This window comes from Xylaria bambusicola (assembly GCF_022495145.1).
Source record: "Xylaria bambusicola strain CBS 139988 unplaced genomic scaffold F5B22scaffold_20, whole genome shotgun sequence".
Taxonomy (NCBI): domain Eukaryota; kingdom Fungi; phylum Ascomycota; class Sordariomycetes; order Xylariales; family Xylariaceae; genus Xylaria; species Xylaria bambusicola.
This window is the reverse complement of record NW_025953573.1, coordinates 139288-165827: the sequence shown is the minus strand read 5'-3', so window position 1 is coordinate 165827 and position 26540 is coordinate 139288. Positions and strand designations below refer to the sequence as shown.

Below are 26540 nucleotides of genomic sequence, written 5' to 3'. Positions count from 1 at the left end.
ATGGATACGCTGATCGTCGGCGTCGGCTTTAAGACGCCGCCTCCGGGAATGATCGGCAGAACATCTGTGCATTTTGGATCGAGGTGTGCGTGTGTTGTTTCAATTTTGCATCGTAGAAAATATGCTTCCAACCCTAGACTCTGCCTAGACCATTCCTAATGATGCGATTTAGGTGGGAGGTGAGTTTGGGCTAGGTACCTGAGCGGCCGTGGCTTGACGGGTTGGCTGACCACCGTCATCCACCAAATGAATCTCATGCGAATTTCCCCTCTTCCTTCCGAAGGATCCTTTCAAGACCTGGGGAAATAGGAAACGGAGCACATCTAACGGCCACACCGTTTTGTCCTCCCACGTGGCATGGCTCTAGCTTTCAATTCCGTCTTTGAGTGGACATGTTCCTGGTCTTACAGTAGGTATCATCCTTGGAACTGCTTACGGGATCCCTACATAGTGTCTCAACTAGACGGTAATTGGCAAATGGTCCCTGGCAATGCGCGAAGCCGAAGGGAACTCTTAAAAGCTCCCGCGCGTAGCCACAAATGGACTCTAGAAGGCGAGGGAACGAAGAGCACGGAGAAAGTTGTTGGTATGAGTTCTGGCGGTGAGCTAGGTACTCCGCATTGATGAATCAATGATCGTCTCGGCCCATGTTGTCGTAGACGTTATATGCGCCTGTGTATGCATGGTCTGCATGCGTCATGCACGGTTTTCCATGCCTATCTGCACTCAAAGAGTCGAAGGACTACAGCTAACAGCAGGTTATTCCATATACACTCGAGAGACAATGCTCGCCTTACTTGTTCCGGTGTAATGCGAAGTGGACAAGAGTGCCGAAAGAAGGAGTGGTTCGATCCAGGTTCATCCGCTCCGGTCGACTTCGGCAATCTAGATGGCGGTGGATCATGAGACGTTGCGGACCAGCCTCTGAGAGCCGCAGCCGAAGGAGACATTGGCGCAGTTGAGAAGATGAAGCCATAGGTTCGAGATCCATACGAGCATTCGCGCTAGTTGCTAGGCCACGGCATATTTCATGCCTTATCATAATGTTCCCGGACTTCATTGGCCGCTGGGGGCAGGGCGATGCATGTGTACATCTGGTGTAATATATGCTCTCCTGACAAGTCGAGCGTGTCTACTGAGGCAAAGGTGACTTGGATATTCAAATTGCAGCCAACAGATACATACCGGAACATGCGCATCCCCGCTTCGTTGTCCTCTCACTTTGGATAGAGAGACCTACTCCAACTCCGCTCCATTCGATGCGAGGGATGGGGAAGGATGCACAATCTCGACGCTATTGCCTGCAAACGCAGGAAGATACCACTGTGATACCTAGAGCAACGCACATATAACAACACGTAGAGCTGAGGTCATGTTCGCGAAGTCTGAGCCGCCAAGAATGGCCTGTCATAAGTAGTCGTCTACTACACATTTAGTAATAACTTAGCATACACACAAGAGGCGTCGGACAAGCGGGCCTTTCCGCCTAGCCGTACGCCACTAACGGGATCCTACAAATAGATTCTAGGACGGAGGACGGGCTGTCATCACGCTCTATTAACTAATTACTAAGAGAGTCCGACCTATCCTACACTAAGGACCATAGTGTACTGTAGTAGGTCTTTGGCCAAAAGCCGTTGGCGAAATGGTCTCATCGCGGGCTGAATACGATCTATCATAAAAAGACGTGGCAGTCTCTCGACGATTTCTGATAAGTGCTTCTGTAAGATCAGCAGTTGATCACCAACAATAGCGGAATCGCCTCGCTTGCAAGCAATCGGCACCGGATCTTTCTTTGACACCGCCTGGTTTTTTTTTGGTTTTGTTTTGTCTTTCCTTCCATCGACCTAATTCCGATGCGCCCGTGCCAAGTCATCACCAACAAACCTGCAACTCAGGCCAAGCTCAGGCGATCTCGTGCATAAGGGCGAAAAGACATATTTAGTAAGACTACTGTAAGAAACGGTCGCGCGCATTCGCGAGAAGAGCACGGGCAACTAAAACTATCGGTGAGCGTCTGAAATGGCCGAGCAGGACTTCGCGAAACGCGGGGTCCTAGTTGGCTGAGGAGCAATAGCGAAGGAAGTCTCTCCTGTTGTGCACGACCATCATGATTCTTGTCGCGCAATCCATTGAATGTAGGGATATTGACACTTAACACCCGTGCGACACAATACCTATGGCGCTGTCGGACTACCTAAGATCGTGACGTAGTGTAGTCGTAGTGGGCTGGCAGGTGAGGAATTAATTCTGTATTAATGGCCAGGTTTAGTTTTCCCATACCACTGTACCAAAGCGTCGAGAATTGTTCCGAGGATCTATCTGGTTGGAAGATCTGGAGGCTCGGTTGCTGAAAGAAGTATCGGCGGACTTTTTGCGCATCCCAGGGGGACACGGGCGGGAGTGCCTACGAAATACCTACCAGAACCTACCAACCGCGATCGTGCATATCTGCCAATGCGACAATAGAGTGCCATCATGACTTGTCCCCCCATTGACCATTCAGAATACTCGAAAAGGGATGCGGCGGTTAGCCAACTAGGCAGCTTGCTCGTTATTCTGCTCCCTTTACGGGTTGGTGGGCAGGTGGGCGGTAGGTCTTGGCCCTGGGATCGGTTACACTACCTACGTACTCCGTACCTACTACGAAGTATGAAAGCTGCAATGAAACATACGGCGGACAGCCAGTGATCCGAGCCTCGTTTCCTTCCCATGACAGCAGACAGTCGCCAATGGGGGGGCCCTGTTTCTTCAGACCGCCAAGGTATGAGGCCAAGAATTGACAAGGCCATCCACAGCCACATCATGATGGCGCCGAGACGACTCGGCCGACGCGGTTAAGAAACGATCAGACCATATTGGGCCTTGGGACGGGCTATAAGCAGTTAGGGTATGTTGGCAGACGACAGATTGCGCGAAATCGTCAATACTATGGAAGAACGTATCTGAACATACTATCTAGGAAGTATGGGCGGAAGAAGCGCCGTTTTGTACAGGGCAATCGTTGCGATACATACATTACAATACCTACATCACATACCTAGTATGGTCAACATCCATGGACGGTAGGTATTAACAGCTAACTGCATTACTAGAACGGGAAATAACAGCGAAGTCTGTGTGACCGATGTGCAATTACGCCGTAGCAGTGTAGGTACATCATATACATCTACGATCTATCTAGCTACATACATATACATTGTATGCATACTCTAGAGTAAGTAGGTAGTAAACTGTTGGTGAGAATATGCACGTCTGATTTTTTCTCTGCTCGTATCAATATGCAGCGACATATGATCGATTCTAGGCCATGCGTACCTAACAGTCAGAGGTAGGTACCTACCTAGACACGTAAAATCTGAGATACCTAGCTAACGCTACAAAAAAAAACTTGGAATCACTAATTCACTCACTCATTTCGAATGGCTCGGTGGATGTCCAACGCTAAAATAACTACCGAAGTAAGGTTATGTATGTATGCCGTGCTTTAAGAGGAGTAAGTAGGAGGAGGAGGAGCAGGAGGAAGGGAGGAGAAGAAAGGCGTTAGAGAGAAAAGAGTTGCCGGCGGCAAACATACACGTTGTTCGTACATGCTTATATGTAAGGTTACCTAGGTACTTAGGTATCTACTAATACTTAGTAGAGTGAATAAGTAATCAGCAGCAGGGCACTTTATGCGAGGAGAAGATCTCTCTCTACAGTAGGCATAGCAGCACCAGCCCATCTTTTTGATTTGATAAAAGGAATGTATCATCTGGTGGACAGACAGACAGACAGACAGACAAGACAAGACAAGACAGTACCGGTAGTGTACACTACACTACACTACTTCTGATCGAAGCGGATCCAAAGCGTGAAAATCCCCATCTTTTCAGATCCCTACATAAGTAGTACATGTGGGTTGTTCAAAGCATTGCATTGTAGCTACTTGGATGTTTTAAATGAGCTCTTACTACGTGTACCTACCTATACACAGTAAAGCAGGTCGTTGAACATTGTTTGTGTCTTACCAATGATGATGATGACTACGTGCCGCGGGACTGTTACCCAGGGGAGAAAGAGCAATATCCGAGGTAGGTACAACATATGACAGACGATGATTGATAGATAATGGGTGATGTATGTACGTAGACCAACAGGAAAAGCCGTTGCCAATTACACGTGCAAATGCTACTACTATAGGTAGGTAGGTAGGTAGGTACTCCTCGGGGCCATGTTGTGCAGCTTGGGAATCGCTATCTGGTGCAAGGATCTCTCTAAGTATGCAGGACTTGTGTAAGTAATATGCAGAATGTAGATATCTGTCATCCATCTGTGGGGACGGGGTTTTCTTTCTAAACCTCACGAGTGGCAGGACGTGACATCGCTTTTGATTTAGATACCTTACGAAGTAAGTAGAGGGATTATATCACTCAACTCATTTCTTTCTTCAGCCTGTGTTTACTTACATCGAAGGCAGGTTCTTCAAGCCTGGGTCAGATTCTGGGGTAAGGTTCAGTATTGACCAGCATCGCTGCTCCTGGCGGCTCCTACGTTGAAGGCTGGGTAGAGACGGTAGATATCATTGGTTCCTATCGAATTCCTACCTAGCATTCAGGATTTGGGGGGGTATGGTATGTATGATATGATGAGTTAGTTGCACCTTTTGCCGCTTCAGGAAACACTTGTGTGTGTGTCTGTAGGTAGTGAACGTTGTACTTTGTCACATTGCCCTCTGCGAGGCCCGTCCGTGAGGCCGTCCGTGAGGTGCGCGCCACTCGAGTAGATTGTGAGTACTAAGTAAGTAGGTATGTAGATTGGTCGGCCTGGTCGGCGATCAAACCGGCCAGAAAACGACAATAGACGGAATGCCACTCACTCTCGCTCTCAGGGACCAGTCCGCTAGTTACTGTGTAGGTACTTTCAGCAGGCGAGCAGGTGAGGCAGGTAATCAAGCCAAGCACCCCCCCAAGCGGAACCTGACAAGGATATCTCCTTGTCTGAGGTCGATCAATCGCCGCCAATCGTATAAAGTACGCGGGTACATACATGGATAGACGATGCCCAACTGGAGACTAGCTGTGGACAAAAGGTCGCACAATTGGACGCACAACTCAGGGAACCTACAGTACCGAGAGCGTTACTTCGAATTGTGTTGTAGGATACCTAATAAATAAGATATCGCTGCTACGATTTCCTTTCTGCGGCGGCAGCCTGTCCTTCTCGTCCCGCATTTACATGGAAAAGGGGATCAGTGTACCTGTCTGTAGTGGTGGGGCTTGGTAGAGTGTCCCTATAATAGTATGGTGGTTCTTAGATAATCAGGTAGCTTACAGTCTTCGCACTGGCGCTTTGAATGGGAGTTATAAGGGATTCAATACGATGAGATATCAGTATATGGGCAGTAGGTATATCAGTACAAGGTTAGATGAAGTGCAGAAAACTCTCACCGTTTTTTTTTTCTTTCTCTTTATTTTCATTTATTCCGTTGCTTGTCTCTCCTCTCTCTACCTCCATCTTCTTTGTCCCTTCTTCTAAGTACAGAGTAGGTACTTATTATGGCACTGCACTACTGTACACTACCCTCTAGGTACACTACGCTACAGCACGCCACAGCACTCTAATTACTTACCAACCTTCGTAACTTGGCGGAAGTCCATTCTGTGCCTAGCGTAAGCCCATGTCTGGCCCATGCACCAACACCCACCCCCTGTCGTCTCTCTCTCTCTCCGTGTCCATCTCCGCTCAATGCCCAGTCCGTTATCCAACTGCCTACCTACCTACAGCGAGATACTTACCTAGGTACCTACCTATGTAGTACCTACTACTCTAAGTACCTACAGTATGTACCTTGCTTAGGCATACCGGTAGGTGGTATTAGCAGGTACCGTACTGTACGGTACGCTAAGTACTCCACCACCGAGCGGTAAGTAATGGTACCTGGCCCGCTACTTACAGTGCGGTTCCTACACTACCCGTTCCGTAGTGTACCCTATCGTCCGCCGACCATCCATCCTTCCCATAATCCATCTCTATCTCTATCTCCATCTCCATCTCCATCGTCTTGTCTTCCTCCTACACCCCCAGTTGCAGTTCTCCTCATCTTGTCGTTGTTGCTGTTGTCGCGCGCCAATTCTCTTGCGTCAATCGGCTTCAACATCTCTCCTAGCATCAACTGCTTCTCCCCAGTCGCCCTAAATCTACCCCTACTTACGTGTAGGTCCTCCGTTGCCATTCGTTGTGTTACGCTTCCTTTGCCTCGGTTGTTGGCATTGCCGTCTCACACATTTGATCCCTCAGCTAATCGTTGGGCAGCTTCAGCAAATATCCCGCCTGTGCCTCTTGGATCGCGCCTTTGAGATCAACAACTACGCAGCCTACAGCAATAGGCTATCCTGATGAGTTCCTCTTAGGGACAGGTCGATGCACCGTCGAATGTGATCCTCTCGACGACTGCTCCTTGACTGTCTAACCCGCGGCCTACCCAGATGCCGAGAAGTCCATAATTCTCGACTTCCTTTGCCCTCCCTCCCAATCTAACTCCGCGCGCTTCGAATATTGCTAGCCAGATGTTGGCGTAGTCTCGAAACCATCGCTCTTCAACTTTTCCAACCCTATTCAAAAAGATATTCTCTTCGAATTAGTCTGATTCTCGGTCAAAAATGGCGACAACCGATCCTTTGGATAGCGTCATAGTAAACGCACCAGACTGGGTGAAGCGCTTGGAAGAACTTAGCGGTCAGATAGAACAGCGGCAACGGGACTTGGCTAAATTTTCTGGAGCTGAGGCACCCTCATCGTCTGCTCGGTCCATTCGCAATCGCGGTTCTACAGAATCTCTCAAGCCAAAAGATGATGGGCCATCATTACCAACTCCTGACCCAGATCCGACAACAGATCAAATGCCAAAGCCCATAATTACCGCGCTTCCTCCTCAGACCCCAAGTGGCAATGCTCGACCCAATGGTCCACAGCCACCATCAACGCCTGCTAGCGACCCGTGGACCGGCTCCTCGCTTGTTAGACATACCAATGAACTAGTAGCCACTGCTCAAAGACGCGCCCGTGCAACTGTTCGCAAACGACAAAAGACGGATTCAATGATGAGCGGTGAAGCAGCAACGCCTAAGTATAGGTCACGAAGGATGGTAATGGTTTACTATGACAGCTACGTACAATCTTTCTTCGAAGAACTCGTTAAATTCGTTTCTGCGCAGCGGAACCTCATGCGCAAGGCCAAGATGGCCGCCAAAGTCGCTCACATCAGACGCCTTGCCGAGCTTGAAATGCCTGAGGAAGATGAGGATGACGAAGGGGGTGAATTAAAACCTGGAAATGGTCTGATTGCTGCACGTCCCACTCCACCTGCTCCCAATCCTAGGCCAGGTGGTCCGGAAGAGATGAAACTACAGTACTTCAGCACGCGCTCGTACGGAGGCGCTTTAAGAAGCCCGGGCTTAGGCTTAATTCCTGGGAGGGGTATGCGAACCAGTGCTTTAAATGGTGGACTCGGCGCTTTCAACGAGAAGGGTGACATCTGGGATGAACTAGACAAGGGGCTTGAATTCGTTCAAGGGTTATGTGAGCGTGGGGCACACCAATTTCTCCGAGATGGCGATTGTAATGAGGAGATTGAGAAGATCAAGACCCGCTTGGTGAAGGTGAAGGAGTTGGCCGTCAATGAGAAAGAGCGGGTAGTCGCTGAGAAAACCAAGGATGAAGAGAAAACCGAGCCAAAGAACGAGACGAAAAACGAACCCAAAATCGAGGCCCGGCCCGAAATTAGAAGCCAGGGGATAATTGAGCCTGACCCCAATCCGATACCTGAATCTACACCTGAGATAATTGAACATCACGTTGAGTTGGTCCCTGACGTCTCCCGGGAAGCAGCACCTGAGATGGATGCCGCCAGGCCTCGGGTGTTCCGGCCGTCAACTATGCGGAGGGATATCGGTGCGTCAAATCCCAGCAAATTTCCAGCTCGAGAGGGCCTATTAGAGATCGACGAAGGAATCGACGTAGACATGGACGATTTCAAACCAGTCTACAGATCGACAAGACTGATGAGACGCCCTGTTTAGGAGACCAATAACGACCACGGGATTACCTCGAAAACCACACTCTATACATATATCAACACTGCACATATACCATTTCTGCTGTCTATCGAAACACATTGTAACGGAGTTCTATATCGAATCTGATGAGCAACTATATCATCCTCTGTTCAAAATATCCAAGGAACAATATAATGAGGTACAATACCACGATCAGCTAATCGCACTCCACCTCTTAGAGCGTTGGGCAATTTCAATTTTGGAAAACTTGAGAGACCAGGAAAAGTACATTTTTGGCATATTTTTGCATTAGCTTGGTGCGGTGGTCAAATCCAGTCAAGAGACTGGGAATCCCACGGCGGACATGACGGAGGACAGTTGCATATATATCATCAAGGCGTTGGGGAGGGGATATTCATAACTTACGACATGACGGCACAAAATACCGTCCACGGGCGGCTTCATCATCTTCAGATTTTGTTTCATACCATTTTAGCTCTGCATATCAGTCAGTCAGGTCTTTTAGGATCTAGCCCAGTAGCCCTTATCGAATTTAGCGATCATGGTTGTATAATCTCATAGCCCCATCATATAACGGCTGAAAGGGACGAGTTTGTCCGGAAATATCCGAAACTACCTTTGCATGGTTTTTGATAAATCATCGCTTGCACGAGTTATTGTGTAGGTAGTATAGTCACAATTTAAGTACTTTAATCATCACATTTTTTTATAGAGAATTTCGTCGTTTGAACCTGGGATTTTATTAAATAGTATGCATGCGATCTGTATGCGCGCTGAAACGACGCGTTATGAGCTACCTAGTGGAATTATAGCGGTATAGTATCCATTGTCTTGATAAGCCAAGGATGTTCAACGCCAACTTTAGGCGAAAAAGATATACATGGACGACGGTATACTATTATTATTATGGACATATATGTACCGGTATATGGTGAATCTCGCCTATTCTTTCTGAAGGCACCGGGGAGGGAGGGGGGTATATACCGTGGTGAAGGTATTACGAGTTATCGTTTGTTTCTATGACGCGTAATTCCTAATGCTTTCATTATATTCCTTCCTTCCCTCCTTCCTTGCCTACGACCTGTTTCGTTTTCGTAGTTTTTTTTCATGCTTGATTTGCCCGCTTCGCTGTTTCGGGATCTCGCCTTTTTCGCCTATGGAGCCGAGGCTGGGGGGGGGGATGAGTGAATGAAAGAATGATGACGATGAGGGGGGTTGTTGGGGGTTCTTGTTTTGTTGGTTCGCGACCCCTCCTTCCTGCATTCCTGCATTCTTGCATTGATGTGTTGGGGAAGAGTAGGAGGGAGGTGAGGAGGTGCGCTTCATCAGTCTTTGATGAAGGTTAGTAGGTATGATTGTTTTTATTTTTATTTACTTTACTGTGTTGTTTGTATGTGTTGTGTGTATATTTTAGATGTAATAGAGCTAGCATCCAATATCTGTAGCGAAATGTGGCTGTGGCTGCGGTTGCGGCAGCGCGGATGCATGTCGTGGGATGCATGAGTATCATCCGGAGTGGATTAGGTTCTGTTATCCTTTCTTCGGAGCTGCTTCGGTAAGGGGCGTGTAGTGTAGATAACGGAATGAAATGCCGTGGTCTGCGTAAGTGACTGTTTCTTTAAATGTGGATTTCCAATCCTACGGGGAAGGGCGGCATAGAGGTCAATATGAAGCTAGGTAGCTACTTTTGGCGGTGCAAAACTACATTGGGGGCTTGGAGGTGGCTTCATTTTGGATATGACCAGACCTAGTGAGACAGGTCAAGGACGTAGAACAGCATGAACCTATGAAAACACTCTGGGCTTAGCAGCACATATCTAGGATACAGCGTCTTGATATATCCCTTATTCCCTGCGTCGTGCTATGTAAGCAGTTGTCGCCTAAGCGGATAGTATAGTGCATATCTTTCTCGGAACAACTTCGACAAGCAAGCAAAGGCCGTCAGAACAATGATATCCTCGCTGCTATGGTGCTCTTCGTCGTATTGGAAGATGGGAACGCCGTCATCACACTTAAACTAGCCCAGGGCGTCGAGACTAAGCAGCTATGAAATTGCCTGACCTTGACCAATTTTGCATGCGTTCCCCTAGTATGTACATCTCCCCCATCTCTTACAAATCTTTGTGAAACTACATCTTTTTTGTCTACGTGGAAATCCGCATATTCATTATCCCCGTCCTCTTGGAAGCGAATTGGGCATGGTTGACATTTGGTATCCCAACGCACGCTCCTGCATCCAGACTTCAGCCAGGAGTCTTGCCTTTGCGACCGTCTGAGCGCACAGCCTGTGGGATAGCATAGTCCAGGCAGCGTCGTGAAACTACCGACCACTCATCCCCTTAGCTTTATGGCTTGTTCTCGGAGTCTTACAGCTTAAGATCGTATTCTATGTAGATCTCCAGGCTGGGTGGGTATGCGTGGCGATCACGCGGCATTCAGGATTGGGATCTTTCACTTCCCATTGGAGAACATTGATATGATTTCGAGGTAAACAGATTAGTATTCCTAATTTTGTCCTTCTTAAATCGCTCTGCCTCGTCATGGTCTATCCTGCTTTATCAGGGTCGCGTTGTATTGCTTACATGCTGGTTGCTGTATAGCTTGTCAACGACAACCTGTTGCAGGTGATTGGGTATATCAATGTGTAATTTCCATTTGCCTTCCTTACAAGGAGGATAGGAGGGCGTACGATACACTGCTCTCAAATTTGTAGCTTGACAGGCGGTGATTGAACATAGACTCTTTTCCGCCATCTACTGGGTACCACAGTCGAGTCTCCTCGCTCAAAGAAACTCGCTCAGAACCGAGACTCTAGTTCGAGCAGCTTCAGAGCCGTATCCCCCGTTACCCATAATTTTCATAATTTGGATCATGCGTGCTGTTGTTCATTAGCCACGGTGCTTCTGAGCTATAAACGAGAGTAGACTTGCCTATATCCGCTTTGGCCTTCGCGAAGAGCGGGTCCCGCGTCATGAGATCGGCCGTAGAAGGATCTCGCGTCGCTTCCCGTAGCACACCACCTATACACAGGGCCTCGAGGAATGCCCTGTGGTTGAAGACCCACCATACCCGTGCCTCGGTGTCAAACAGCGTGAAGAGGACGAAGAAAGTGGTTATAGCCTCGTGGGCCGCCTCGAGCGTGCCGCGGATGTTGACAGGTACATCGGGGCTCTCGGAGGCATGGACGAGCATAAGGTTGTGGTAGTAGTTGGAGCTGAGGAAAAGCGCCTGCCGCACTACGCGCTTGTTGTTATTGGCGAGCTGTGCGATCGTGTCTGGGTCCCAGGAGCGGAAGATGTCCGGAAACGACCGGTACACGGAGCGGAAGTCGGCCACAAGTTTAGACTTTTGCCGCTGAGTAGAGCAGATGGGCATGTCAAGCGATCGTGGGCTGCATATCGTTTCCTGCACCAGGTTTGCTAACATCCACGAACCCTTGATATAAGCTGTGTCAATGGGGTCCGCATGGCTCATGTGGCCCGATTGCTCGGCGAAATCGTCTATCCTCACATCGGTATGTGTGGCGCTTGGGGGTAGAGAGAGAAGCACAGTCAAGAAAGTGTCTTGGAGCAAAACTGCCTGCCATAGCTTTCGCCGCTGCTGCTTCTCGAACGGTGACGCAGTCGGTGTCACTGTCAACCAGCCAATTAGCTGCTTTTTCAACGTCGAACCTTGTTCTTCATTTAGGGAGCTTTTGCACATACCGATGTTAGGGTCCCTGTGTAGGCCCATAGCGTACGCTTGGCGCATGAGTATACCTGCATAGGCCCAGCCGTCTGATACATGGCTATCGTTGATTAGGAAGTAGCAGAGCAATACCATGGCTTGGACCGAGTGGATAGAGGCAGTGCTGAGGTACGAGCTCATACGCAACGCCTGGTTGGCAGCTGAGGCGTAGAACTCAGCGGTCTGTTTTCGATCCTGGGGATTCGTACTCGAGACGAATTGTGTTCCTAATGCGAGCATGACGAAAACTAGTGATACAAATGATGCGTTGTTTTGTCCTGAGTCTTTCAGAATCCAGAATTGCTCATACTCGGCATAGAAAGTCTGGCTATGTATCATCGGGTAGACAGGGTCAACACACTCAAAGTACTGGCTCAGCAGTATGTCGGCTTGGAGCTTCTCGGGGAGGACCCCAATCACCTCGGGGAGACCACCCTCACAGGTCCAGTAATTGGCGAAGGGGTGTTCTGAGCCTATCCCAAAGACATTGAAAGCTGTGGGGTGCGAGAAAGGGATGTTAGAGAGTAGGCCGGCTGACGATGCAACGGATGCACGTGTCGCCATGTTTCCGTTCATGATACCCCGGTCTGCTATATTTGGCGCCGGCGTCTTTATCCCGCTGGCCGACAGCCTTTTCTTAGGAGGTTTTGTCATCCGCCGACCGTTGGTAGCAGATCGCGACGTCTCCCTATTTAAAGTCGATGTTAGACTAGATTTGCCCACATCGAAGACATGAGAATGATCTCGGGCTCGCAGGTAAAGGGGATTCGACTCACTCTAGGAGGTTTGCGACATGTGCATAGCGACATTCTGTCTGCCGTTTTATACCTGGTACACGAGATGTCAGCAAATTCTCCGATCGAAGCGCAGATGCATGAGCAACCTGGTGACTTACATGCCAAGCAATGTGGTCTGCCTCTGTCACACTATATCCCAGTCGACCGTTAATACGTCTTTTCATGAGCATCAATGGGGCCAATCAGGGTCATGAGGGTTCAGGCCAAAGGATCGTTCCACAAGGCGAGCGCCACCATTCCGCCGCCAGTCCCAATCATTACATTACCAAATACACATACCGCCAACCATGTCTCCCAATTGCGCGATTAAACCCTTTGAAAGGAGGAAAGCTTTCGCGAGCTATTGGCGCTTGCATCAGTACCACGTCGTACTGACGCAATACACCCCACCAGTCCTCCGGAACAAAGAATGATGTGCAAGAGGTTGCTTGAAGCCCAACTTTGAAGCTGATTGTGTGGCATAACCCGTTTGGCGGTCGATGTTGGAGAAGGCTTAAAAAAAGAGGGAAAAAGCCAAGAAAACAATTGAAAAAGTGAGATGTGTAATTAATTAATTAAGTACTTACTTTTGTCTTGCGCTCGACACACTCGTAACAAGAGAGCGTTGGTTTGTTGCGTTTCTGCTTCTTTTTCAGGGGCTCCGATAATGAGGGGCCGGCGGCAGCGCTGCTGCCAGTGCTAATCTCGTCTTCCGGGTCCGATTTGTGCAGGTAGAACGGCTGATGGTGACCTGAATCGGGCGAGGCGTAAATGGAATTGGTGGAATCGGGACTTAAAATGGCTGGAGGCGAATGGATCACCGAAGGTCCGATGGCGCCTTGGCCGCTGCTGTACGACAACGGCGGCGGGAAATGGGAGCTCGACATGCGCGATTGCGGTTCTGTGCTGCCGTGGGTCGTCGATCTCCTGTGCCCAGCTGCAGCAGCTGAACAAAAGCCGGCCGGGGGGGAATAAGGCTGAAAGGAGGCGGGTATCGTTTGGCTCACTACCTCACTAGACTGCCTAGCTCGAGCAACGGGTGCGGAGTGAAGAGGCGCGATGGTGAAGCAAAAGTCTTGGCCGGGCCGGGAATAACGGACAAGCGGTTGCGAAATGCTGGTCGCTCGTACGAATCGGGGGTGCGAAGGATGGAGATGGATGGGTATAAAAGCGTTCGGGGGCGGGAGAGGGGAAGAGCCAAGACGGCCGTCGCGTTTGGGGAAAAATGGAGATGCAGGAGTAGATATAAACTACGACGAGGCGAGTAAGACTATCAAGGGACTCGATGCTACCTAAGTACTCTTTTATTCTAAGTCGTATCTGGCGTCTGTGTGCCGTAGTCCTGCGTAGACCGGCGCCCTCGCGTTCGCTCTCGCTCTCTCCCTTTGCCGTGTTCAAGTCCTCGTCCTGTCTGCAGGATCAATCTAGCCAGTGAAGGAGAATGCGAATGGGAGTGGGAGACAGAGAGAGGGAGGGGTGTGCCGGCGAGCGGGCGAGAAGGGGGAAAATATGATGAAAATCGAGAAACGCCCACGACAGCATTGACAATCACTAATCAGGTACGGTACTTGCCTCGCAGCAGTTATTATACCTAGTCTCGGGTGCCTACGATAGCCGACTACAATGTCAGGCATCCTGACATCGAGGAGGTAACTGGCACGGTATGACTGCGTAGTAGTAGTCGACTAAAGTGGCCCGCGGCCAGAAAATAGTGGGATCGTGTGGGTTTCCCGTGATATGCCTGCATGGAATCATGGGATGGGATGGGATGGATGTAATGTAGGCAGGCATGTACAATAGGTTTCGGTGTATATATATATGTACGTCGTAATAACAACAGCGATAACATCTCATCTGCTAACTCCATCGAGCATCTCACCAATGTCCATACAAGCGTGCTCTGGTACGATCAGACGCGAGTTTCTTCTGTGGACAGGTACTAGGATAATCTACACTAAGAACAGGAGGGAAGAATCCGCCAACCGAGCAGTCTAGTGCTGAACTCCTGTTTCAACGTCGCAGAAGTAGGTACATCCCCGAGTGCTTCAAACCCATGGATGGTCTGGCAGAGGTCTGGCAGAGGCCTGGCTGTGTGAATCTGTATTCCATATAACCCTCGCTGGATTCCATATTATAAAATCACTGCGTACTGTACTGTACTATAGGTAGGTAGCTGCTACGTGGGGAGCAACTGAGTGGTAAGACATGGTAGGATTGAATAGCCAGTTGACGTAATAGAGTTGTGTAGTCACAACTCAAGCCTTTGCATTAGAAGTACGAGGTTGAAAAGGGGGGTGTGATGTCGCCGGCGGCAACAGGGGGGCGTGGATGGTCTGCACTGCAGTTCCAACGTTGTGTGACCAGAGTTCCCACGGAATCATCTATCTCCGATATTCTCTCTCCTTTATCTCCGACTCTAGTATATACTTGCCTCTAGTTGTCGATGTCCGTGGCCGCCGTGATCGTTGGTTGAGTCCATATCCATGTACTCAGAATCAGCTATCACAGCTTCTGGATCCATACCGTGGGCATCACGACTGTCACGAGTGTTACTTCCGAATTGAGACGCAAGCGAGATTCAAAACATGTCGTCTCACCGAAAACATGTAAGGTATACACACAGACTTGCGTGGCTTGGGAAGCACCATACCATGATAATATGTCGATATGACAGAGCTAGGTAACTGAATAAGCATACCGACCTACGTATGCCTCCTCTTACATGATGGCATGGGAGATCGATCCCGCATCGAAGTGATAGAACAATTGCTATCTGCAGTCAGAATCGCTGAGCTTCTCTCCTTGTCACTAACTAAGATTACCGAGGATGGCTTAGTAAACACCACCTGCGAATCACGAGCTCCCAGCCATCGGAGAAGGGCGCTATTCCCCCTGTCAGCATATGCAACTATTTGTCCCCCAGCTGAGGATCCTGAGATGGCGTCAGCGCCGCGATGTCGCGGCCTTCGGACCGGGCTTTGCTTGTCTTGCTCTCGCCTCAAACGTTCCGGGCTCGGAGCGTGCCCAAAGGCCACCCTGCCGCAATTCCGCGACCAATGCTAACTTAGCTGGTAACTAGCTTGCGAACAGGCTGCTTGGACGGTGGAAATTCGTCGACAGCGCAAGCCACGGCTTACCGGGGTGGGCAGTTCGTTGAAGCTTGGTTGGTTCTCTTACATACATACATACCTACCCAATCATCAAACCCCCGAGAACTCCGCGTCAACGCCCTCCTGCAACGCGCAAACTATTACTCAGCTCAGATGTGCATATCTCCAACGCCCTATTGTCGGTGTCGATTTAAACAGCTCCCCAACCCTGATTTGGAGACAGTCAGCTCTTCTCAACTTAAGAGGGTATAGTCGGTTGGCTGACTAATCATTATCAAGCAGACATGATAAGATCATCGTATTAAAGAGTCAAGCGAGAAGCTACTAATAAAGCATCATGCAGCCTGACCCGCGAAGCACTGCCCTTTCACCGGTTGATAAGTATCAGATCCTAAATTTGTCTCGCCCGTCAGCTGTTCCTGGTTTTCCTCCATGGGGTTGAATGCCGAGTTCCGGCACACTTCCCTTGCGCTCAAACCACTCTTGCATGTTTTGTCATCTCGCTCCATACCGGTCGGAGTTAGCAGTGTGCATCGTCAACGGTATAAGCAGATGTTGCGTGAAGATTCCTGGCCACTCCAATGCGTGCACCGGAATAGGACAATGACTTGATGGCCCTGATGGTTAGGTCTCACTTTCACATCTGACGCAACTTGTGATGTCCACCTCACCCAGAAATTGTCAAAACTTGCTGATGGGCGTCCTCGAATAGGCTGCTTCTTACGATCCTGAAATGCAGAATTTTGGAGAAATATGATGTCCTATATTCGATGTTCCACAAGTCTGACCACCCAGCCCACGGGGGTTCGGTATGTGCGATCAGGCGACGGAGAGGACGCGAGCCGAGAGCCGGGTCATTCACGAAAGCTTGCGACGAAGTCATCACCGTCTTTCTTTTTCCAGGATTCAAGGACTATCTCGAGTCCATGGAGTTTCATAGCCTATTAGGCATACCGGGATAGACCCGGCTTTCTATCAATAATATACCACGGAGTTCCGCCAGGATTTTCGCAATCCCGTTGCCAGCACGATCTAGGGTGATCGGCATAGCCGATTAGGAGAGACCACTCCCGATGGCATTCAAATACAATGTGTTAAGTCGATAGGAACCATGGCAATTAAAGGATCATGCAATGAATGCATTGGAGGATCGGATTGCTGAGACCATCACACAGCCCTATGGTATATGAATAGACCTATAACAAGACATTTGATAAGGTTAAGATGAACCATACTCCGGCGCACTACTCTGAATATCTAGTAGTGGGTGTAGAAGAAAGCCTTCGAAATGGCTATCTAACTCATACTCAAATTTCTAATATCTACTTTCACAGTCATACATTCATATTCTCAACAGGAATCAAAAACTCTACCTCGAGATCATAATGTACTTATAATACTACTCTTCCTAAAAATGGCTTCTGTCAAGATATATATGATCAGCAGGTACTTCGCTTTCAGAAGAAGCAGTACGACACACTTGAGCAGCACTACTCCATAAATAAATCATACTGAATGATATCAATATAAACATTTGTCATAGAACTCTCACAAGTTATAGCGGCCCGATACTGAACCAGGCCTTTTGCGCCTGATTGCTACTCCTACCAAAGGTTCAAAGGGAGCTATTAAAAGATATTGATGGCCAACAAAGGAGACATGAAAGAGGATGTTGACTTAAGATGAGTACATCTTTCGTGAGTACACATCGCGCGTCTGCGTGGTGCCATCTCCCATAGTAGCAGGAGATGGTAAAAGCTTGACTATTTGCATGTCTTTGAATCCAGCTACTGTACGAGATACGCAGGTGTGTCGCTTATAAGCACACGCACATGGTTTAATAGCAAGCTCTGCAAAACTTAGGAATATTGTAATTGTCGTGGTAGTCGCGATAGCTAACATTACAGCAACGCGTACTATTATACAGTTCTCAATCAGAGTTTCCCCAAGGGCTAGCGTAACTAGTATGGCAGTCTTGATGTATAATATAGACTCTTTGCTGATGCTAATGAATAATAATTTTGCTAAGAGCAGCCGTCTAGAGCCAGTCCCTCGAAAGCTGCACTTTCTTACTTCAGTCTGTACTTTTCGGGGTAATCGCGATATGAAATATCAAAGAGTTACCTCCCCTTCCAGGACTGATCTCACCGACATGCCTGTTCGTGAATATGCTTTCACCGTCATCGCTTCTCAGATTCCAACACACAGCACAGGAAGTCGCGCCCAGTGACAGAAATATGAGCCTGTACGTGTTTATCTATTCCATGCCCTTCTGCCCTCATTGTCTTTTCTCTCTTTTTGTATTCTCTATTATCAGTGATATGTTTTTCGCAGCACCTACGTGGCCTGTCTTTTCCCTTTCATGAAAACTCCAATTCAGTACACACTTTCGGAATACCATGTCTCGTATTTGCTTGATCCTTGACTGACCTCGCTCTTTAGTCTTGGGGCTCAACGAGGCATAATCATAAGCTGTCTCCCGAAGTTTGGAAGTTAAAAGTCGTATCATCAGATAGGTGGCACAATTGGTATAATGATGCAAGTAGCAAGTAAGCAATTATTGTGTTAGATTTATTATGTACGATAAGTCAATAACAAGCACTGAGGCTAGAGAATGAGATCTGATTCCTCCAATGACTCAACTGTCCCTTGTTGAAAGAACCAAGGGCCTCAGTGAAGCTGAAACAGGTGTGAAAAACAAAGGCGGCATGGGTGCGGTCATGAGTAAAGGGGCTTTCACTCTTGTATGTTACGAATTGACATACAAGTCAAACAAAGGGTTCGGTTGGGCTTACACGATTGCTAATAGCTAGCTGATAGTCAGTGCCTTGATTGTGTAGCTCTTAATCTATCTGCATATTGTATTGTGAGCACGCGGCCAGCTAAGAGACCACAATACGATATTTGGATAAACAGCGCTAGCCAGGTGGTGCCTTACATAAACAGGCGCCTCGAGACGAGTCCAGATGGCTCGGTCTAACCCCAATGAATCCCATATTCTTACTCAGTGTTTATCATTATCAAACAGTCAAATAACCGAACATGATAAAGCCCATGAATTGTTTATGGGCATAAAGTGAGCATGGCATGGGAACTCTCGCGCCGGTTTCGGACATTGAAGCTTATAGGGCTGGAAACTGGAACCTCAATTAATATTCACCATTCGTGTACATAGATCTGTCGATGGCGCATGCGAAATTGATTCGAACTATTTCACAATCCTTTATTATTCCATGATAAGGATATACCTAAGTGTTTCTAAAGTTGGTGCAACACCCATAGATGCTGAAGGCAGCATGTTACTGGTAATATCTGCCTGCATGATCTCCAAATGTTGCATTTACCCTAGGATGGACAGTAAGGAATCCTAGTATAAGAGATTATGGCTCTAAAGACTTTTCATCATTCACGCTTTCAAAGGATATGTTAGCTGATTACATTTGCGCCATCCCTGCTCAAGCCTTGTAAAAAGCCCTCGCGGGCTTGGTAACAATAGTCTCCTGATCACGATACATTGTTCGAGGGCCTGTGACACACTAGGAACTACATATTTCCCCAACATAAAAGTGGCTATATTACACTCACATGATGACCATTATCCTTATACATGTAATTGTATAGTGTTAAGCTTGTGTATGAGTCATACAGCAATTCCACTTTCGTTGAATCCCCTAGTCTCTTCGAGTCAGGAATGCTGTAAGTTTACAGCTGCCTTGTCACTTGGGCTGGAACAAAGAATTAGTTTAACCAGCATGGGTTGAAACTGGCTAACAATGAAATAGTTTCTGATACAATAGGTATGTCGCCAAACACCCCGAGAATTCACGAATAACTCGCCATCACCTAGTCCTCTCCTAGCCACTAATATCTTCTACTCAACGCTGGCGCACAGCCGACTGAACAATTATGTTTAACATTGGGAGTTTCAAAACAAGTTCTTTATCTTCAAACACATGACTTGTTTATCAACAAGTTTCAACAAGGCTATCATTGTCGCAAAAATCCATTAGATATAAATGAAGACCTATTCTTCCCAGAATGGTTCGTTTTGTTGTCGATCACACCACCTTCAAGGTAAGTGACCTACACAAACAATCCTCTACTATCAACAATTACGCTCACCACAAAAGACAGCAACGGACCATTCACTAAGCCTAGGATGCCTACTTCAAACCATCGTACAAATAACACCAGGGGTAGGTTCACTGAACACATTAATCAGCCTCGGCAGAGATTAGCATCGTTTTCCCGAATGGACCTCGAGTCAGGGACAGTAAGATTCGCTTCCCCACCCAAGAAACCACTGAGTCTTGAGCGAGTAAAAACAACAATTCAAGACCTGGTAAGGAAGCTGACACCTGATAACCGCGAGGAGAAGGCGCGGGACAAGATCATCAGAAACATCGACAGGGCGATCGCGCAGAGGCGAGAGCAAGAGAGAAGGGAGCGAAGCATCTCACAACTCCGCCGACAGGCCATCGAGAACAGAAGCATTGACTGGGACTCGCTGTACCGGCTGGCGGCGGCCGAACACGTTTACCTCAACCCACGTCCTCACCGCAACGACCGGTTCCACGGCGACGACTACCACCTTGCGACTGGGCTCGTTGCACGCGTTTCAGGCCGGCTGCATGACGACAAGTACATTTTCCTAGGGAGAAACGGCCACTTGTTCATTGGCCGACATAACCTGGGCCGAGGGGCCGAACAGATTCCCTTCAGGGCGGAGTTCGAGTACCGCCAATATCGAGAAATTGCGCGTGCGTACTATCAACTCTGTGACTCGTTCCCGGCCGCAGGGATGCCAACTCACCGGTAAGTTCCCACAATGAGTTTACATACTAGGTTGAGTCGGGGCTCTTACCCTGAACTTGCAATTCTCTATACCAACAATTACTAACACTTTTGTTTTTTTCTTTAGGGCTTTTGTTTCGCTTGTTTCAAGCGCATATGGAAGGATTTCTTGTTTAACAAGGTGTTAATGGCGTTTTACAGCACTTGCGCTATCAATCTCATATTAACAAAAGAAAAGACAGAAGGGACGAGGTAGAAATAAATAAAGTAATTAACAACCCAAATACCTAGCATTTACTAGAGAATCCAGCAACTTTTAACATACCACATTATTTAAAATTTCAAGTTTTACAGGCCCGTATATGACGTCCACCACAATTTAGATGAAAATCTTAAATACAAAAAACCTCTTCTTGATGCGTAATAAACCTGAATACGTAGCTCGCTAGAGCGATGACCTATCACTTTTGTCGGTATTTGTGAAACGCTTTCTTTGTTCTACATCTCAGCTGATGATGCTAAGACAGACCAGGTTGCCTAAATCCAGTTAAAAAGGCTGGATGGAATACACTTTACAAGGGTACGCCCATAGCTATCTATCATCATACATAGATTCAAGTACCATCTCGCTTATGCGCCCTCACCGCTGCATTTAACTACTTCATGCCGAGCACTAGCTTTACAAACCTCCAAAATGTGCATGTTTCCTAGGTCTTATATAAAAATGGACATATGTGATTAGTCACGCTTGGTTCCTGTATTACATGTATATTTCACTTTTCACATTATTCTAATGCTACGCTATAAAGTCGTGGCAAATGATAATGCGTATGAGTACTTCTGTCATATCTCGTGTGGTAATTAAACTCGCATTAAGGTCGAAGACACAGCCCGCCCCCCAAACCGGGAGTTTGTTTCCCTTGTACTACTGATTCCTCATCTATGAGATATGCAACGCGTTCATTTCGCAACGGCTCCTCTAGGCCGTTCATCGGCACATCATCGGTTTATTCGCGAGCGTCTAACACTAAGAGAGTTGGGGACATCCATACTCAGTAGTGGCAAGTCTGTCATCGTCCAGCACCACTACTGAATGTCAACGCGGTTTTGCAGAGCCAGGTGAATAGAAGCCATTGTTGTATCACACCAGTTCATATCATGCCACAATCCAATCCCTCATTAAGAAGCATATCTGGGTTTCCCCGGCTCTCTATGTCGGAAACCCTCCTTTTTCGCACCAACTTCATTGCTATCACACTCAATAAGACTGGACGCCGAGGAATCACCTTCCGCTGAATCGGTCTCTAATCCAATTCAAAGGCCCGGAACCTGATGAGCCTCGATTATCACGGCCTCGTTCAGTATGATTGACCCCTCTGCTTGACGGTGAAGGACTTCTAACCCTTGGTGAGCGCTGGGCTGAGGAGTTCTGAGATGGAGGGGAATATGAATCCCGATGACGCAGATATGGTCGATCTTGGGAAGAAGCAGCTACGCCGCGAATGGAATCAAGCCTCTCTTCTCGCCTTTGCTGCAAATGAGTCCTACGTCTTTCTGCGGGCGTGGGCCTAGACGATGAGGGATCGGTAGGCCGTGTCGAATTCTGTGAGCTAGTCGCTTCGTTGGGGGGCTTACCAGCAGCAGCGCCATCAATAGCTGCCCGACAGACTGGGCATGAATTATGCTGCTTTAACCACAAGCTAGCACACTCTTCATGAAACCAGTGTCTGCAAGGAAGTACTACGACTTCGTCTCCCACTTTTACCTCGTCGATACAGATTGTACATTCACCCTTCAGTTCGGGTCCTAGCATTGCTTCATCTAACTTTTTCTTCGGTAGCGACGCAATAGCATTTTCAGTCGCCGGGGGTGGAGCATTCGATTGAGGATTAGCTTCCATCAAATTGGTGATAATTCGGTCCAATGCCTCCTGGGAGTAGACGGCGTCGCCATGGATTGCGCCAGGGTTTACGATTGAAGCTAGAAGCTGATTTAAAGCAGTTCCAATATCCATCGGGCGACCGGCGGCGTCTCCATCATTGCCCTGTTGGTTGGAATCCCTAGCGGATGCATCACCACGATCCATGGGCTGGAAGGCGGGACCTGAGGACAGGATTTCACTAAAGATCCTGCAACTTTCGTTAGTACTAAAAAACACCCCAAGCCTACAACAGAGGCCTTTCTCTTTGGCATGGTTATCTACCTTTGGAAAGGGTCATCGGCACCAAATGGAGATCTCGGTCCTGTTTGACCTTGAGGTCTTCGAGCACTTGTACCAGTCGTAATGGTGAAGCTGCTTACGCCGCCACTATACCCTGGACCGCGAAATGTCCGGTATGTGAATTGAGGGCCATTCTGATTCTCGTTAAACAGAGTTTCTGGTCCTGAGCGGCCCACCATGCCGGGACCACTAATCTCATCAATCATCTCGGTGAATCTACGGATTATGTCATCACTACTTCCAGGACGGACTCGCGATCTGCGACTGTAGGCCGACGTCTCAGGAGAGCGATGGATAGTGCGTTGACCAAATAGACCACCTGGCCCATGGAAGTGGTGCTCTTCGATATTACTTTCTTCCGGGTCTGAATCAGAGTCATGATGGTGGTGATGGTGGTGATGATGTAAATGGAAACGTTGGTCTGATTCCGAGTCAGCCGATCCGTCGTCTCCTCGAGGGTCGGATTCGGGGGTGACCTGGGACATTGTTAGCAAGAATCATGTATGACCCGGTGTTGTGGTACGCACAATCTCTATGAACTCTCGGCCGCAAACGGGGCAAGCGAAATCGCCAGGGTGTTCATCGCGATACCACTCATGCCGGCAGATGTGGCAAAAGACTATCTCTCGCCCCTCAGCTGGTTCGAGATGCTGGGCCCGAGACGCCATTCGGCCCTGCCTGGATTGATTGTAAGCGGCGAGGGCGGTGAGGCCGAGGCCGAGTGTTAGGCCAGCTGTTCGAAGCGCTCGAAAAGCCACCGTGACGACGAGAATCCCAAGGCTATATTCGGTATGTCACTGGGATGGGAGGGGCCGGTTCGAAGGATCGCAATGGGCGGTATTGGGTCAGAGTTAGGTTCCGATACTGCCGATGAACTTGACTAGCTACTTGGAAAGTGGGAATCTGTTGAGTGCGAGCCGAGCCGTTACGGCAGAAGAATGTTCTAGACTGTTTGTGACGTTGCGTGGGGTCGCGGTTGGCGTGGAAGGGCAGACAAGGCTGACTGTACTGGAGGAGGGGTACTATGTAGGTACCTGAATGAGCCCTCGCAGGACTTGCGATGATTCTGGCTAGGTAATAATTATCTATTTGCAAATCTGGTCAGCGGGCGCGATATACATGTATTGGCTGGCAACATGATGCAGACAGGCGTGGCGCATGATAATGCAGGGCCAGGCGGAAAGGGACGCGAGGGTCCAAACACAGGACCAAGACGACCTTTGGTTCCGGATGATATGGTTGGCTCGACTGGTGGAATCATGCAAGGTAGACTACCGTTTGAGACTGTTGTCTTTGTCCCACGTCTCAAGATGGGTGATAGGTGATAGGTGTATAGTATGGTGATGGAATGCCATGATTTAGGACTCTCTTGTAGGTGGGGGAGTTTTTAGACTTACAGTATGCGCAAAAAGGTCTCACCCGGGGCCTAGGAAGTCGCAGACTGGAGGAATTGAATTGGTACTTCGTAGAGCTGAACGGACGAGCTGAGTGGGCAGCCTACACGGTCACAGAAGCGGTCAGAGAGAGTGCTGGTGTGACAGAGCAGGTACTTCGACGCGGGTCTCTGGCTCTCCTACGTAGTAAGTGTCTATCCTACTAGTCGACGAGGTCGCTTTTGCAGAAGGCGATGAGTTGAGCACAATATGAGACCTTGTGTCGTTTGGGATACTGTATGGCAGATATTACCTAGGTTAGATAAATAGATGCCTAGGTCCAGCTCAGGTCCAGCTCTGGCCCAGCCTGAGCGGAACAGTAGATAGATAGGCGCGATAGCCGAAATGAAGAACAGCACGAGAGTCACGGTTACATACAATCAGTAAAAGCAACAGGTTAGTATGATTTCTTCCTGATGCGTATTCCAGGTCGAGTTTATCAGTCAGTGCCTTTTTGGAGATATTACGCAGAGCTCAGGGGAGGCTAAGAACGGATGAAGTCAGCGCGGTTCTATTGAAGCTAGAGTAGAGTAGAGCGGCTAGCACCGATCGCACTGAGGGGTGTGCTATTCTTAAAGCGCTGTCGGTGCGCGTATAGACTGGAATCCACTTGCCAACATCATCCAAACAGATGGGTGTAGAAAGGTATTTTTCAAACTTAGGGAGGGTAGATTGCAAGCAGATTGCAAGTAGACTAGAAGTGGCTGGTAGGGTCGAGGCAGAATCCTGTCAAAGATGCAACAAACATTGTCATTGCAGGAAGATGAGATATACACCCTTTGACTAGGTACCTACTCAGGTAGCCTACGTGAGTATTAAGGTATGTAGGTAGGTAGGCTCTTTCTTTCGTCATCTTGCAAGCCGCGGGGCAGATGGAAGGGCGAAGCCCACGCTACAAACTATGTACAGCCTCCCGTTACCAGGTATGATGTATTGTGCCGCCACGGGTGGCTAATTTGCTCCCCGATCAAGTACAGAGTCGGCGCAGTGTTTGGACATAATTATTATCATTACCTATATGCTACACAAACCTATCCACGTAGCATAGGTAGCCATGTGTGTTTGATGATTTCAGGTCCTAAAGTCGTGATTCGCCGGTGGACTAAACGGAACCCCGCGCCCAGCCACGGCCGTCAGACATTGGCACCTGTTGAAAGCGTTCTCGTACAGGCAGTTATCACGTTCCAAAGATTGGGGGGAAAAAAGTGCACAGGTACCAAGGGAGCATAGGATATTATGTATATAGATGCGATAAGGGGAGAACGTCACTAAATATACCAACCGTTTGAACGCCCAAGCCAAATGCAACCACCCACGCTCGACTATACAAGCCTCGTTCTGCTGTCGTTTTCCAAATCACCGTCTCTTGCCCCGGAAAAGAATGCCACCAACTACACCCGCGGCAATGGCCACGCCACTTATGATCGCTACACCCATCAGCCCTTCTTTCGTAACCTTGTCGTCAATCAGCCGACGCAAGTCCGAGGCCTGCAAATTCGCCGGCTCTTTCTCGAGGAGTAGATCGTTGTAACGTCTCGCCTCGCCGTAGTTGCCCAGCTTGTAATTGCCTAAAGCAAGGTAGTAGAGGCATTCGCGACGACGCTCTGGCGCTACTCGAAATATTTCGGATAGTAGGCGTACCCCCGTCTGCTGGTTGTTTCTAGAATTTGATTTTACAAGACCCTGTGCTCGTAGACCAAGTCAGCGCGTGTATGTTGGCTTGACACGATATAATCATGTCGGCTGAGGCGGGGATACGTACCCATGCATAGTTGAACTTGGTCTGTACGCCCACCATATCACCTTCTTTCTCGTATTGTGCTCGAAGAACTTGTAGCTCCTCTTCCCTCAGCGGACTAGCGTAACGGTCAGTCAATGTTCGTAGATTAGGGTCGCAAATGGGGCTCACGTTTCCGCATCGACGGCGTCTGTAATTTTAGGATATATATTAGCAAATATAATAGCTTGGGGATTTCATGGCAGAGTATGCGTACGTGGTAGCGCAGTCATCTTTGAGTTGAAGTGTCTCGGCTCGTGATCAAAAGGTTAGGCAGCCTCTGCGCCGCAGTCTTTCGTAGGCGCTGCTGGACCGGAGCGCTAATATAGAGACGGTATGGTTAGGAATAGCTGTAGCTTGAGATTCACTCGTTTATAAGGTAGGTAAGAGTTGGTGTAGCGGATATGAATTGGTCTGAATGAAGTCAGAAGCTAAAGTGCACACATGCCTGATGAACCAGCTTGACCCTCGCCTACCCGAGGAGGTGGAGGCAACAGCAGGGCTAAGTACCTGTGCACGCTAACCAGGTACGTAGCTACATATGTACAGTACCTAGCGAGCCTAGCGAGCCTACTATGTAGCGAGCCTGGGTAGGTGGGATGAAGCACTGGCGATAACGGTCATCTGCAATGACGCAGATGTGGGC

The 26540-nt window shown here is 48.5% G+C and overlaps 6 protein-coding genes across 6 annotated transcripts; 3 read left to right on the top strand and 3 right to left on the bottom strand.

The window, feature by feature from the left end:
- The first annotated feature begins 5741 nt into the window (after positions 1 to 5741).
- Positions 5742 to 6546, top strand: F5B22DRAFT_178669 (uncharacterized protein). Its single transcript, XM_047969388.1, has 2 exons — positions 5742 to 6241; positions 6295 to 6546. The coding sequence occupies exons 1-2, from the start codon at positions 5913 to 5915 to the stop codon at positions 6449 to 6451; spliced, it is 486 nt and encodes a 161-aa protein (XP_047830843.1). The 5' UTR covers positions 5742 to 5912; the 3' UTR covers positions 6452 to 6546.
- Positions 5939 to 8773, top strand: F5B22DRAFT_606337 (uncharacterized protein). Its single transcript, XM_047974914.1, has one exon. It carries the CDS (start codon positions 6642 to 6644, stop codon positions 8058 to 8060), a length of 1419 nt encoding a protein of 472 aa, XP_047830842.1. The 5' UTR covers positions 5939 to 6641; the 3' UTR covers positions 8061 to 8773.
- A 1946-nt stretch (positions 8774 to 10719) lies between these two features.
- Positions 10720 to 13811, bottom strand: F5B22DRAFT_178584 (fungal-specific transcription factor domain-containing protein). Its single transcript, XM_047969387.1, has 6 exons — positions 13147 to 13811; positions 12679 to 12709; positions 12560 to 12611; positions 11762 to 12471; positions 10988 to 11689; positions 10720 to 10935 (listed from the first exon to the last, which is right to left on the bottom strand). Exons 1-6 carry the CDS (start codon positions 13444 to 13446, stop codon positions 10841 to 10843), a joined length of 1890 nt encoding a protein of 629 aa, XP_047830841.1. The 5' UTR covers positions 13447 to 13811; the 3' UTR covers positions 10720 to 10840.
- A 5896-nt stretch (positions 13812 to 19707) lies between these two features.
- On the top strand, positions 19708 to 20488 carry F5B22DRAFT_655914 (uncharacterized protein; the record flags this gene model as incomplete). The annotated part of the gene is made up of 2 exons (XM_047979923.1): positions 19708 to 19743; positions 19892 to 20488. 2 exons carry the CDS (start codon positions 19708 to 19710, stop codon positions 20486 to 20488), a joined length of 633 nt encoding a protein of 210 aa, XP_047830840.1.
- A 1048-nt stretch (positions 20489 to 21536) lies between these two features.
- F5B22DRAFT_178436 (uncharacterized protein) lies at positions 21537 to 23453 on the bottom strand. Its single transcript, XM_047969386.1, has 3 exons — positions 23212 to 23453; positions 22667 to 23160; positions 21537 to 22592 (listed from the first exon to the last, which is right to left on the bottom strand). The coding sequence occupies exons 1-3, from the start codon at positions 23350 to 23352 to the stop codon at positions 21746 to 21748; spliced, it is 1482 nt and encodes a 493-aa protein (XP_047830839.1). The 5' UTR covers positions 23353 to 23453; the 3' UTR covers positions 21537 to 21745.
- A 1871-nt stretch (positions 23454 to 25324) lies between these two features.
- F5B22DRAFT_606316 (mitochondria fission 1 protein) lies at positions 25325 to 26486 on the bottom strand. Its single transcript, XM_047974913.1, has 4 exons — positions 26112 to 26486; positions 26027 to 26045; positions 25880 to 25973; positions 25325 to 25800 (listed from the first exon to the last, which is right to left on the bottom strand). Exons 1-4 carry the CDS (start codon positions 26125 to 26127, stop codon positions 25474 to 25476), a joined length of 456 nt encoding a protein of 151 aa, XP_047830838.1. The 5' UTR covers positions 26128 to 26486; the 3' UTR covers positions 25325 to 25473.
- Positions 26487 to 26540: the final 54 nt, after the last annotated feature.